We start from the raw sequence: 13,436 nt of genomic DNA, 5'->3' as shown, positions 1-13,436 counted from the left end.
GGCCACATGATTTCCACCAGCTGGTTCAATCAAACATGACGCCCTCCAGTGTGCACTGGGCAAGCACATGGTTATTTTGCGACAACAGCAACTAGTGGCACATCAAACTTTGACACAGGTCTTGTGATTGCACGAAATGCAGTCTGTGCAGACGAGTAATCTTGTTCGAATAAACCGCAGCACGTTTGAATGAAGGAGTTTTCCCACTCAAGTACACATCACTTTGCCGCAACAAATGGGCCAGCTCGAATTATCTATTGGTTCAAATTACAGTCGAACCCACTTATAACAATCCCAGATATAACGATTTACGGTTATAACGACCATATTTCGGTGCACTTAAGATTTTCCTATGCTGCCCATTGACACTGCATCACATATGGCAAACATTTTTCAAAGCCTCCTACTTTTACAACGAACACTTCTGACACGATCGCGCTAAAAATATGGCGTGTGCATGCGTGCACTCACGCATGCCCCACTCCAGTTTACCTGCGACGAAGTCCTAAATCGGCGAGCAACGTACGCAGATTTCGGATTTCGGACACTGCAAGCAAGGTCACTCACTTTTCAGATGTTTCATCCGTAGCAAAAAGCGAGGAAAAAATGAAGAAAGAAGTAGGAGGCAGCATCAAGCCTTACGGTCAGATTTCACGCGGCAACCTGTTCCGACGCCGTTCTCTGTAGCTCCGACCGCCTACGATGAACCAATGACTTGGAATGCAAGACATACATGCAAGAAGCGGTAACTGCAATAACTTTTCATTGCACAAAAAGTTCACTGTGCCCCTCAACTCATCGATGCCACAATGTGCAGCAAAGGTATTCCATCTCTTCGGTACGGGTAAAGACCGGCCAATCCATCATTACAGCTTCCATGCGATTGTGGCGATGCCTTCATAGGTAAGCATCAGAAAAGAGCGAAGACAAGATGGCGGCTGGTGATGAACGTGCCATTATGACTTGTCACTGACAACCTCATCATAGTCATCTGCAGCTATCTGCTCGGTTGCGCATGTGGCGTAAAGTGTGTGGATTGACGGCGGTACAAGCTCACCATGCTGCCGCTCGCAAGTTCCCCGCAGCCGCGTCGTGCGAGACCGCTTGTGCGCAGCGAAAGTACCTCTCTAGTGTTGAGCGGTGGGTCCCGAAAAATGACGATGCAGTGACAGCTGCAGGTTTTATTAGGCGACAACCCAGGCGCACTGTGCCTCATTGTGCAGGGCCGCGCAGAGACGTAGGGTGCGCGTTGCTTGCAAATGCTTATCTACGCCACGTTGAACGAACAAGCTACTCGCCACACCCACACCCGGTCAGGTGTGATGAAGGCACGAATAACGCACAAACGCACGTACAGTATACAGCAAGCGGCCCAGCTGTGACGGCGTGAGCAGAGTAGGCGTCACGCTGCATACAACTAGCCAGGGATGATTGGCTCCACGTGGCGGTACTGCGCTTCAATGAAACGGTGTCAGTTCATTGCAAAGGCTGTTTAATTCACTGTGAGCATTCCACCGTGCTCGTGAGCACGCAGCCGGCGTCCCTCAACACGCGAAAAGGCTTAACTTGTCACCGGAGGGGTTTTGTTAGAAATGTTTAATAAAAATACGCAGAAAAAAAAACCGGCTTGGTCGCTAAGCGCACGTTTTTAAGGGTGAGTCCATATACAACGAACTACTGATATAACGACCACTTTTAATGGCACTTTCGAGTTCGTTATAAAAGGGTTCAACTGTATGCAACTTCATAATAAAGAGGTTCAACCATATTTCGGCTTCTTAACGGCCACATGGAGCTTCAGAGGCAATTCAGGACACCTAAAACAAACACAATGCCTTGCAGCAGAAAACTCTTACATCAGGCTGCGGGAGAGTTCAGAGTGTGCAATGTGCCTCTGATATCCAGGGCAGAATGTTGAAGTCACCTGTTTCCAGAGATAGTTGATTTTCCTCTTGAGCTTCTTGTTGAGCGTGGCATCACATGCTGACGACACCGACAGAAGCAGGTTGGTTTGAGCCTCCACCTGGGGAAGACATCAGGTAGGCACAATTAGCACAGTCGGCAAACCACAGAAGCTAACGCAGTAGTGGGAATAAAGAACAGGTCAAGTTGACAGACAACACCTTAGCAAAAGGAAGCTACTCAATGCAGGGGTGCAACAGCCAAATAGGATTTGGAGCAATTTTTGGAGCAGGAAAATCTTGCTTTTGGAGCAGGAAAATCCAAATTTGGAGCAGGCTACGGGAAAAAACTCCGTTTTGGAGCACAAAATCACAAATTCGCAGCGGCTTCACAAACAAGCTTGCTTTTGGAACAGCAAAGCGGTGACCAGCAAACAGCAAAGCGGCGCGCCAGCAAAGCGGTGACCGCACTCGCGTCGAAGTCAAAATTATTAGAAGACCAATGTCCACATTTCCCAAAAAGCGGAAGGCTTTTTCGGCACATTGTGGTGTCGGCCGACAGTTCACTCGTCAACACTTTACTCGTCAGTGCGCTAAAAAAATACTGCTGTATATACAATCCGCGGATTCGTGCATGTGAGCACTGCTAGTTGAACAAAGCTAGCGTTGAACCGGACTCCATCGAACAATAGCAACTCCCCACTAAGATTTGCAGCACGTGTCAAACGGCCCATTTGCCAGTTAACTTTCTTTAAGCGGTGCTTCCGCATTAAATGGCCGCTGACCATTGCTCATGTTGAATGACCTTGTAGAGCAGCGTTTGAACCAGCAGTAAAAACTTCATTTAGGCCCATCTGCCCACCAGCAACCCGCCAGAACAGATTAACGTCATGTTTGAGTCAAGCCACACTGGATCGGATTGGATTGCATGAAGGAGCCCCTTCCAACACTAGGTCGCCATTGCGGACTTCGTTCCGCGCTAAAACCAGGCTAAAACTAGCGCAACCGAAAAAGATTTTGTGGTTACCTGGGGCGTTTTGGCGCAGCGTGGCGCAGTTTCGACAAATATCGCGGTTTCGGCGCAGCTCGGCGCAGAAAAACGAAATTGTATCAACATGGCGCATTTGGCGCAGCTGTTGCATCCCTGTCAATGGTTAAAAGTAGGGGTGTGCGAATATTCGAAATTCCGAATATTTTCCGAATAGTGTTGCTATTCAATTCGATTCGCACTCGAATTTTACTATTCAAACTATTCAAACTTCCCATGTCAGGTTGAAAGTGACCCCTTCAAATTTTGGATACGCTTCACCTCATCACACTCTCGTATTGCGCAACACTGCCTTTCAAGCTCTGTTACGGTCGGACTTTGCCAAGACGCAGTCAACGTCCGATTGAAAGTGGTCCCTAGATTTTTCAATATGCTTTACCTGATCACACCCCCGTATTGCGGTAAAGCTGCCTTTCAAGCTCCGTTACGGTCGAACTTAGCCAAGACACAGTCAACGCCCACTTGAAGTGGTCCCTAGACTTTGAATATGCTTCACCTCATCACACCCCCGTATTGCAGCAAAGTTGCCTTTCAAGCTCCGCTACGGTCGCAAATGTACTAACTCAAGAAAAGGCTGGTTACAACATGAAGATGAAAGATGCAGCAGAGGTGGGGCTCAATTAATGCTGTTTTGGACCTGAATTTGGGCAGGAAGTCCGAAAAATTGGACGCCGAAGCTTTTTAGCATCCAAAATTTCAGATGTTCTTATATATCGACGTCTACGAGGCAGATTTGGAACTCCAGACTTGAAGGGAGCACACTCTTGTCTGCCACATCAGTTGGGTTTCCACAGAAGTTGAAAGAGAAGGAGAGGCTGAGGAACTGGCATCTTTGCCTAGCACGAGGAAAGTGTCGTCGGCAACACTTTGGTTGCACCAAACCATGTACATAAATACAATTCGGCCTCTACATTGCCTCATTCTTGATACAACTATGAAAAACCACTCCGCCAGCGCTTCATCAACACAGCGAAAAGAAACGTTCATGTTACTATCTCATAAGAATATCTTAGGAATCCTCTCCAACTTTTTTTTCTGAAATTTCGCTTCGAAGTATTCGAGAAACATTCTAGAAATATTCGAGAAATATTCGATTCGATTCGCACTCACATTTGATATTCGAATTCGCTTCGCACCCAAAATTTTGCTATTCGCACAGCTCTAGTTAAAAGAAAAGGAAGCAAAAAAGACTAGTCTCTCTTAATAGATAAACATGTGCCTCTTTCATGTATGCCACTGTGAGCTTAGGATAACCGCACTCAAAACATATGAACTACAACTGGCTTGAGACAATCCCAACAGCAAAGCTCTACATTGAATGTGCATGTCTAACATTAGCATGCAAGGAAACAATGTCCCTCTTTTCCATAAAAGGCACAGTACTTTCTTAAGCAAGAATAGGCAACAGATCATTGTGCATATACTGTATTCAGGAAAGCCCGGAACAGGTGTACTTGTCATGTCGTCTGCTCAGTTCTACATGCATGCCAACCCATGAATTTCTGGAAAATTTGGAAAATCATGTGGACACAACTCAGGGAAGAGGGTTTGGCTGTTGGCTGATAGTGCTCCTTTATTAACAAGCTAGTCCTGGGCTCAAGCACATTAAAGCGGTGGTGCCATCAAATTTGTGGCTTGCACGTTCTTTGATGCAAACGTTTCTTACAGCTCCAGGAAGCATGATACGTGCTCCAAAATTCATGTATTCTAGCTAAATAATTTATATATCGCCTTACCTATATGAACCAATTTCGGTTTCGGCTTCTGGGTGCCGAGTTGGACACTCACTTCACTGTGTAGGACGCTTGAACACGTGGGCCCACGAAGCTGTGACGCGTGCAGTGTTGCATCGTCTGCTCTCCCACACACGCGCGAGCAACCGACCAGATGCCTTCAACACTCGCTAAAATTCCCTAATATAGGATATTAGCGTGCGCGGTATTCCGGTATACGCAGAGATGTCTCCGGAGTAACGAATTACCAGACGATGGTATAGACATCTCGTGACGCTTCGTGCAACCACAATTACAGGTGTGTTTCTTTCTCTTTGCTCAGTAGCCGTGGCGAAAAAAAAGTTTTAAAAGGCAACGCATTCGGAACTGTGCCACTGCCGAGAAATTACACCGGCAGAGAAGGAGAATACGTTAGGCTTCCGCGACAGCAATTCTGTGCTTGCCTGGCTCATCTTAGCGCCACCAGGTGGCCCAACCTATCCGGCCTCTCACAATTACGGCTACGGTAACCCGGTAGCTAAAAGCAAAGAAGTGTGCGAACTAAAGTATTCTAACACCGTGCAACAAACTAAACTTCCCTAATGTCGCCTTCGCAGGTCCACATGACAATGCGAAGCACTTAGCAAAATGCGAGTGTAAGTTTGGCTACTTAGGCAACAAGCACAGAAAAAATGAGTGTAGTTGGCAGCCGATGCTCTCTTGGCTTGAACGATGCAGCGGAGCTTTGTGTCACCACTCACTGAACGTCACTCTAATGATCTGACGTCCCTAAAAGTTTTGTTACACTTCCTACACAGTGATATCCTTCCCACCATATGATTTGGACTGTTCCTTCTGAGATGTCAACATTCTACTTCTACTAAAGGTGTTCTTCAGGCAATGCCCTTGTTAAACAATAAACTATGGTAACAATGGCAGCTATTAAAAAGTGCTGCTACTTGCACGTGTCCTTGTTCATGCGTAGGAGGAAGTCGGAGTGACTGACCAGGTCTCGGATCTTGTCGGGTTTGAGGTCTCCCCGATTGACCAGGACCTGGTGGGCTACTTTGCAAGACCAGCTGAACGCCGTGAGGCACGTGCGAGCCAGGTTCTTCCTGCAGACAAGCCAGGTTTGCCCACGTTCAGCCGGTCATCATAGTTGCACAGAGAAGCAACATTCATACACGGACCTTCAGTACGAGTACGCTCACAGTCATTTGATCAATGCGCGTTTCTAAATGTGCAGTGCAATCAATACTACAGTAAAAAATAAATAAAACAGCCACACTGATTTTGTGTACTATGTGAGTTTTTTTTTGTGTGTCTTTCTTGCTGTTCGAACAGCATTTGTCAAGTGTGAACTACGCGCAACCAGCTCCTACTCTGGCCCTTCTAGTAACAAGACAAATTTTTAATATCTCGGGCATCCTTCATCAGCTGAAAAAAAAATTTGCATGCAATTACAGCATTACCAAGAATACCAGCAATACAGCCAAACATGAATGCCTATATTTGGCTTACTGACACTGTCATAATTAGAGACTACTTCTAGAGTTACAAGATTTCTTATGATTGAATAATTAAATGCAATTAACAAAAACAATACTACCAGCCATCCTGTAGGGAACAATATGTACTATGTTTTCTCCACATAAGTCAGCTCCTATTTTTTCAAAATCTTGGCGCTTGAAAGCTGGCACCCCGTATAACTTAAACAAGCGTAGACACAAAAATCTTTGCTCAAGATTTCAAAATTCCCGCAAAGACGTAGAAAGCGTTTGTGTGACGGCATAAATTAGTTTCCTGTGACAGCACACCATATAGTACCACAGTGGAGACGTTGGCAAACCGATGTGCCATTTCCTACATTTCACGTGTGCGCGCCCACTTTGAGGTACCAGTTCTAGGAAAATGTGCCGCTGCATCTCCCGCTAGCAAAACCACGTCATCGCCACTATTGGTGTCGGGTGAGTCCGACCACGAGCATCCGTCTGGACGTGAGCAAGTGTATGCGAAAAACCATTTCATTTTTGATCCCTTCACATTGGACGGTGAAATTTTCTCATACTACACGTGGTCACAGTCATCGTTTTTGCTGTGCACATCTCCAATGTCACACCATTTGCAGCTCTCTTTCAGAGTGTTCACTAATGGTTATCACAATCAGTCTCAAAAAGGAGCCACACTTTGTTTCTAGACTTCAAAATTCAAATAAATTAGCTTTCTATCTGTTCTCTGACAAAATTCATCACAGCATTCCTCACAAGCACACAAAGCTCATGCTGTAGTTTGTTTGTGTCAGGTTAACATTTAGCTGATTTTGGTGCCTACACTCCTTAACGCTTCAAAGGCAAAACTTGTCTTAGATGAGAGACAGCATTTTTTCCCCCATTTATTAACAAATGCTTGTACTCCCTCAGTCAGCCTCACTGTCAGGTGGGGGAATAACAATCCTGAAACACCCAGAAGACCATCATTTTTCTACATGGACTGTAAAGGTAACTGCATACACTTAGGATTACACTCACTCATTACTCAAAATAATGGTGTCAGTTCATGAGACAAGTACAGCAAAGCCTCAGTAATCAAACTGATAATCATGCCACACCGGGCAGCAAGGAGAGAAGCAACCAAAGTCATGTTTGCACAGCTATGCATGACAACAGGAGAAGCATCAACCCAGCGTTGCAGCAAACGAGGTAACACTCACGTGATGAAGAGGGGCTTGTGGTCACGCGACACGTCAAGGATGGTGGAGATGAGGTGACCCGCGCTGGACGGTTGGGAGGCCAGCAAGGAATCGACCAGCTGTTCCACCAGGTGGCGCGAAGTGCTCCCATGATACCGGGAAAGCGTCAGCCCAGCACTTGGCACAGGCCACGCACCACAGGGTCCGCTAGGCATCCTGAAACGAGCGTCAGCAGGAACCCTCGAGTCTCCGACAAAGCTGTGTCCCGTAACAAAGTCTTCCTAACTCATCGTTTTAGAGTACACCGGCGAGAACGAAGTCACGGAAGAAATGAACCTCGGCTCAACAGGTGGTTTAGGGTGAAACCGTATTGTCGTCACCAGAATTCCTGTGTGCTCTAAACATAGCTTTCATCTTGTGTTCCACACAAGCGTGACATTGCTACAAGACTTCTGTCACGTGACCACTAGAGCTGGCCTTTGTCAGGCCTTCTATGTTTCATGGCAGGAATCGGGGCCTCTCCCTACATTCACCAATTGCTCCTATTTTGTGCAAGCAGACATGAATTTTAAGCCTACACATGTCTTTAGCTTCTCTCACCGCATAGTTTTCTATTTTACCCAACTTCACTTCCCTTCTCCTTGTGGCACTAATTCAGTTCTGTGATTAATTGACGACCAGCTCTGTCCCACACACTACATGGACTGCCCAGCAGCATACTCCGCTCTCAATAAGAACTAGAATGTCCCTATGTTTCTACTCTGCATCACTCTCTTCGTATCTACTATACACTTAACACCTTATTTTACTGTAGTACGTAAAGCCAAGCTAGTTGGTATGAATGCGTAGTGCAATAAAACGTGAGTTGAAAGTTCGCCCCTGTATCGTCTCTCTTACCTGTGTTTCTTGCGCTATTGCACTATGCTTATTTTACTGTATGCTGCACAGTCCTTAAGTTCTCAAGTTTCACAAGGCTGTTACCAAACCTAACTTTATGGGTTAACTTGCATGGTAATACACAAATAGAAAAAAAAGAAGCATATATTTTTTCTTCATAACAGAATTAACTGCGTTTAGATTAATTCAACACTCAAGACAAACAGCACAGGCACACATTGTGATAACTTAACGGCTATGCTGCTGCAATACTAAGCAAGAGGAGGCAGTTTTGATTCCTGGTTATGACAGTCACATTTGAATGGGAACTAAGTGTAAAAATACCCATTTTGGATATAGGTGTACATAAAGATCTTAGATCATCGCAATCAACCTAGAGTACCCCCCTACAGCATGCCTTGTAGTAATCGTATCGTGTTTTACACATAAGTTCCCAGAATTGAATACACTAAACACAGCACGACATGCAGGCCAAATACTTTTGGGTGTCTGATAGAGTTGAACAGCCCGACGTTACACCATACAGTTAGAATGACTACAGTTTATCAACCTCACAAGGACACGCTTGAAGGTGACTCATACCTCTCTAGTCTTAGACAAATGCTCATGCAGGAATGAATATTTGGAAGTCCACAGCGTGTGGGTCGCACAATGGTCAGAGCTTCTATGTGCTGCATAGTCCAGTAATATTGCCATCTGTTCAGATAAAAGTGCCCAAAAAAATCTGAGTTCCTTCAAGCTGACTGAAGTGTAGTATCAGCTGTACAAGTCATCAAACATATATAGGGGGTATGCACCTGACGTCATCCGCAAGGAGCGCTAGCGTCGTTCCAGGATGCCGCCATTTTGGCGGTCTCGGTGGTTCGCGGCGCTCATGGTGGCACTGTGGAACTATCTGTTTTTTCGCTTTTTATGGTGCATCTGTGGACTGCAATGGACTTAAGCGCACACGCACGTGGGTTAGATAAACCTGCGCGATTGCGCTACCTGGCGAAAGTGCGTCTGTGCGGCGGCGCAGACCCACTCGAAGACGCTGAACTTCAACCCGATGTTGCACTGCATGCTGCCGCGTGTCGACTTCACCGACATGAAGGACTACCTTGTTCGCGAGACAAGTTTTGTGTCGCGTGAGCAACTGAAAGCTTATAAATCCATGCACGGTCACAACTATCTCACGAGCGGACGGGTGCAGCAGCGGGTATCAAGGTTCTCCAAGACAGCAGGATAGTTGCAGTTGGAAAGGTAAACAGACTTCCCTCGTCCACTTGTAATCGCGTTTATTGTGCCGTGCGAGCGCTCTGCCGATACTGTAAACCCAGTAACGGGATGTAATGGCAGAAAAGCGATCACAGCAATTGGTGCAGTGCTGTTTTCAAATGGTTTTTGCTTCTCAACAACCGCTGCGTGCGGTGCTAATGTGTAGCCGATTTATCGCAGCTTTTTAGTACAGGCGTCAAAGTTCTGCCGTACAGCACAATCGCTGTTGTCAGAAAAGTAAGCCGACTTCCCCGTTTATTTATAATCGCGTTTGTTCTGTCGTGCTAGCGCCGTGTGAAACCCGTAAACACGGTAACGGGACGTCAGGGCAGGAAGGGATTACAGCACTTGCCAGTGGCTGCTTCTAAATGGTTTTCGCATTTCAACAACCGCTGATTGCCTTGCTCGTGTGTAGCTGAGTTATCGCAAGCGTTGAGCGACAGTTCTAGCTAGGGCGACGCGCAGCTTTCTGAAGGATTAAGTATGATCTAACTCCATTCCGCGTTAAACGCGATCGCCAGACTTTAAGAAGCCGCATTGCGTCGATCACTTACGTCGTGCAAGTCAGCGTTGACGTTGCTTTATTCAGACATTTCTTAGTGTTCCAACTTTGCAGCTATGATAGCTTTCTAATTTATTTCAAATGTTTAGGTCACATCACTGAGGTTGTCTGTTTGTACTCCCAGGTTCGTCATTCACAGTCATTTAATGAAAAGCTCCTTACGCCGTGGCTTCTCATCAAAGAAGACGGTGAGGTACAAGCTGCTCACTGCACCTGCAAAGCTGGCCTTTGGTATGAAAAAAAAACCAACCGAGGCAGCATACTGATCCACAGGCTTCTTTTTCGTGTGGTTGTTACAACCAAACACGCGCAGTTCACCATTGTCGCAGCTGGCTGACGTGCAACCACGCCACGTACCGTCTCTCCGCACACACAAATAAATTCGTTCAAAGATTTCATGTAATAAATACGCACCGCGCACGAGACACTGCGGTGCGTGGCTAAGCAGAACGCATACAGAACGTAGCCATACTGCCGGTACTGCTACCTGCTACTGCGCTCACGAACGCCGGACCGCCAAAATGGCGTCGCTGCCCGGCGATGCTATCGCCACCTCGCGGATCAAGGTACAGTGCATACCCCCTATAGCTAGCTGTTTCTTAACTAAATATCTGTTACAATTTTTCCATTGGATATGTAGTACCAAAGTGAGTGAACCAAATCACAAAGGCGTCACTGACATAAGACAAAGTGAAGTGCCTCTGCTTGCTCTAAAGTCTCCGCCCAGGCAATGCAGAATATTTGTGGAAACAAGGGCTGGCTTAAGGTAAAAAGTGGCCTTTGCATTTCGAAGTTGCTCAGGGAATTGCTGGCTGATTTTGTCTCAAGTACTTGAGAGCAATGCTTCATAAATTTAACGCCAGCATTTTAGGTTTACATGGCCAAACCAAGGTTAAGTTGCCTGAAAGCAACCGTAGGCTTTTAAAAGTTACCGCTTGATGAATGTTGCACAAAGTGGCGGATAGCAAATAAACGGACAGTCAGTGCAGTCCTCGCAGTTTTTTACTGCTTTTGCTACAACCGAACTTTTTCTTTAAAAATCTCCTCTCTACCATGCAGCTCGGTGCCCCCTTTATCTAAAAATGCACAGGTCATCAACACCCACAAAAGGGGGCGGGGGGTTGGGCACTAGTCTTTCATACTGCAAACTACTCGTTATGAGGAGCCGTCACGGTCTCTTTTCAAAACTTTACACTGCGATTACTGCGAACGAAGCGGGAGATAATCGTGTCGCTATTGCCCAACGGCATCCGATCACGCTTGTAGCGGTGGTGGTGCATCGGGTTCTCGAGCTCCCACAGTGAATCGAGGGTTACTTATCCCGCCGCTTCTGCCCCGTGTACGTCGAAGGGCATCCACGATTTCATAAATGAATGCTCACCTGCGCCCGCAGGGTCACCGCACGGCATTCCGCCCACACTTCGTGCGTAACCGCAAGATCCAATTCAGGAACTTTGGTGCCTCGCCCGATCGAGCAATCGTACGATCGTTGCAAGCAAGCCGCCACCGGCGCGAAAAGTATTTACGCTGGATTACTAAACCAGACTAACGACACCGGCAGGTGCTGTACAACTGGGCAATTACACACCGTAGTAGCAACAGCACCGGCTTAAGATCTTCATCGTCTTTGCGGAGAGAAATAACTACTCGCGAGACTATTTTGCGGACTTATAAAGGGTTACGAAAAAAACCCGATCACGCAAACGCCATGAGAGACGCCGGCCCGGCGTGGCCGCAAAACTGGGCAACACGTGCAAGTTATCGAGGTCGGTGCCGCATTTTGACGGCGCAGAAAAACTCCGCACTTAGTGCGAATCGTGAAGCCGCTGTGACACGTCACGCCGGCGAAATTGCGGGGCCGGCAAACTCATATTTTCCGTGCCCCGAATGAGTACAAACTGCGGAAGTCTTTACCGGTTTTTGCCGCTTCTTCCAGCTGGCAGAAGAGCTCCTTGCGAGTGACAAGCTTGGACGTTTGCACTTTGACCGGGAGGTCTTTAAATACTGGAGGTACCTGCAAAGAAACGATGTTTGCCTGTGCATCCTGATTCTTTCCACGTAAAGGATGCGCTCGAGGCAGTCACGTAGAGGCAGCAATATTTAAACTGCGCTAAACTTTATTGGGAAAACTTACTTCCACTCCTGCCATGACCACTACTCACAGGCTGCACTCACGGCGTGGAAAAACATGACGTGAAGCGATGACTATGGCAATGTGGCAGCTGGCGACGCTCGAAACAAAAACTGAGCTTGAAAAAAAACAAAAATGTTCGGATGAAGACCCTTTATTTCGCTTACAACAAACGCTGACACTGCAAAATTTTTTTACACCGCATGTTAAAAACACACGCACGTACCATATTCGCCCCCTCCCCCTACGCTCCCTTTTCCTTAAAAAAAAATCTGCTGTGCCTCAGCTACAGAAAGAATTACAAAAGTCAACGCAGGCAAACTTTATTATGCAAACTGAAAAATAAAATCACGCTACAAAAAAATAAAACAGACGACACCGAACCCCTTGAGTTGCTAAAGAGCTTCGCCAGATGGCGGCACGTGTATAGAGGCCGAAAGACGCGCATCGCAAGTTTTCGCCGTGCTGTAAAAGGCCAGTTATCGCAGCAATTTTTCTGGCTATAAAACGTCCTTTGTGTTTTTGGAAACTTGCGACGGCTACCTGCCGGCTTTTCCCACAAAAGTAAGTGCCCCATGCTCCGTGGAGCTCAAAATTTTCTAATCGGCACGGACAATCTCGACAAGACTAGAGTGCCTTGATGCGCGCGCCCCTGCAGCGCGCGGGCATCAAGGCCGTGATCAAGGCACCCTAGACAAGACTGACGCAGAGCGCCGATCGCAAGGGACGTGCGTGCATTTTTGTTATGGTAGTGTGAAAATTCCTACCGGCGAGTGTACAGAGTAAAAAGAAAATATTTAGTCTGCACGTCATTGTGAGAAGCACTTCGATTATGGAAGTAGGTAATTATTATCTCCTGCGTGCAACTAAATTTCACAAAATATTGGAATTCACGATTGAATTGCCGAATAACGATCGATAGCTTAAAGTTATTCGATTTGAAGTTAACATTTTCGAGACACTGCATGTACTGGGAATCCAACACCAGATCAGAGGAAGGCCTTTTGCTCTATGAATCAGGCTATATTCAAAAATGGTAAAAAGAGCGATAAATTGAAAAATCGTGTGCGCACAAGAAAAGTGCACTTGCCATCAGTGGCGTAAATCATGGGGGGGGGGGGCTCAGGGGCGTCTGACCCCCCTTGTGTTCAGGTGGGGAGGGACACCCCTTGCAAGTGTCCCACCTTGAGATTTATCTTTCAAACGTCATATTGAAATTTTCAGTGCATTCACCGTAAA

General features: G+C 46.6%; 1 protein-coding gene across 1 annotated transcript; it reads right to left on the bottom strand.

The window, feature by feature from the left end:
- Positions 1-1,856: 1,856 nt before the first annotated feature.
- Positions 1,857-12,298, bottom strand: LOC119377587 (uncharacterized; the record flags this gene model as incomplete). Its single annotated transcript, XM_049411607.1, has 5 exons — positions 12,201-12,298; positions 11,981-12,080; positions 7,372-7,566; positions 5,668-5,776; positions 1,857-2,023 (listed from the first exon to the last, which is right to left on the bottom strand). Coding segments are annotated over exons 3-5 (470 nt in total), but the record flags the coding sequence as incomplete, so codon positions are not given.
- Between the last annotated feature and the right edge of the window lie 1,138 nt (positions 12,299-13,436).

The sequence above is a fragment of the Rhipicephalus sanguineus genome, unplaced genomic scaffold (genome assembly GCF_013339695.2).
Source record: "Rhipicephalus sanguineus isolate Rsan-2018 unplaced genomic scaffold, BIME_Rsan_1.4 Seq497, whole genome shotgun sequence".
NCBI lineage: Eukaryota > Metazoa > Arthropoda > Arachnida > Ixodida > Ixodidae > Rhipicephalus > Rhipicephalus sanguineus.
The sequence above is the reverse complement of the archived record's forward strand: the minus strand, read 5'-3'. Positions and strand labels throughout refer to the sequence as shown.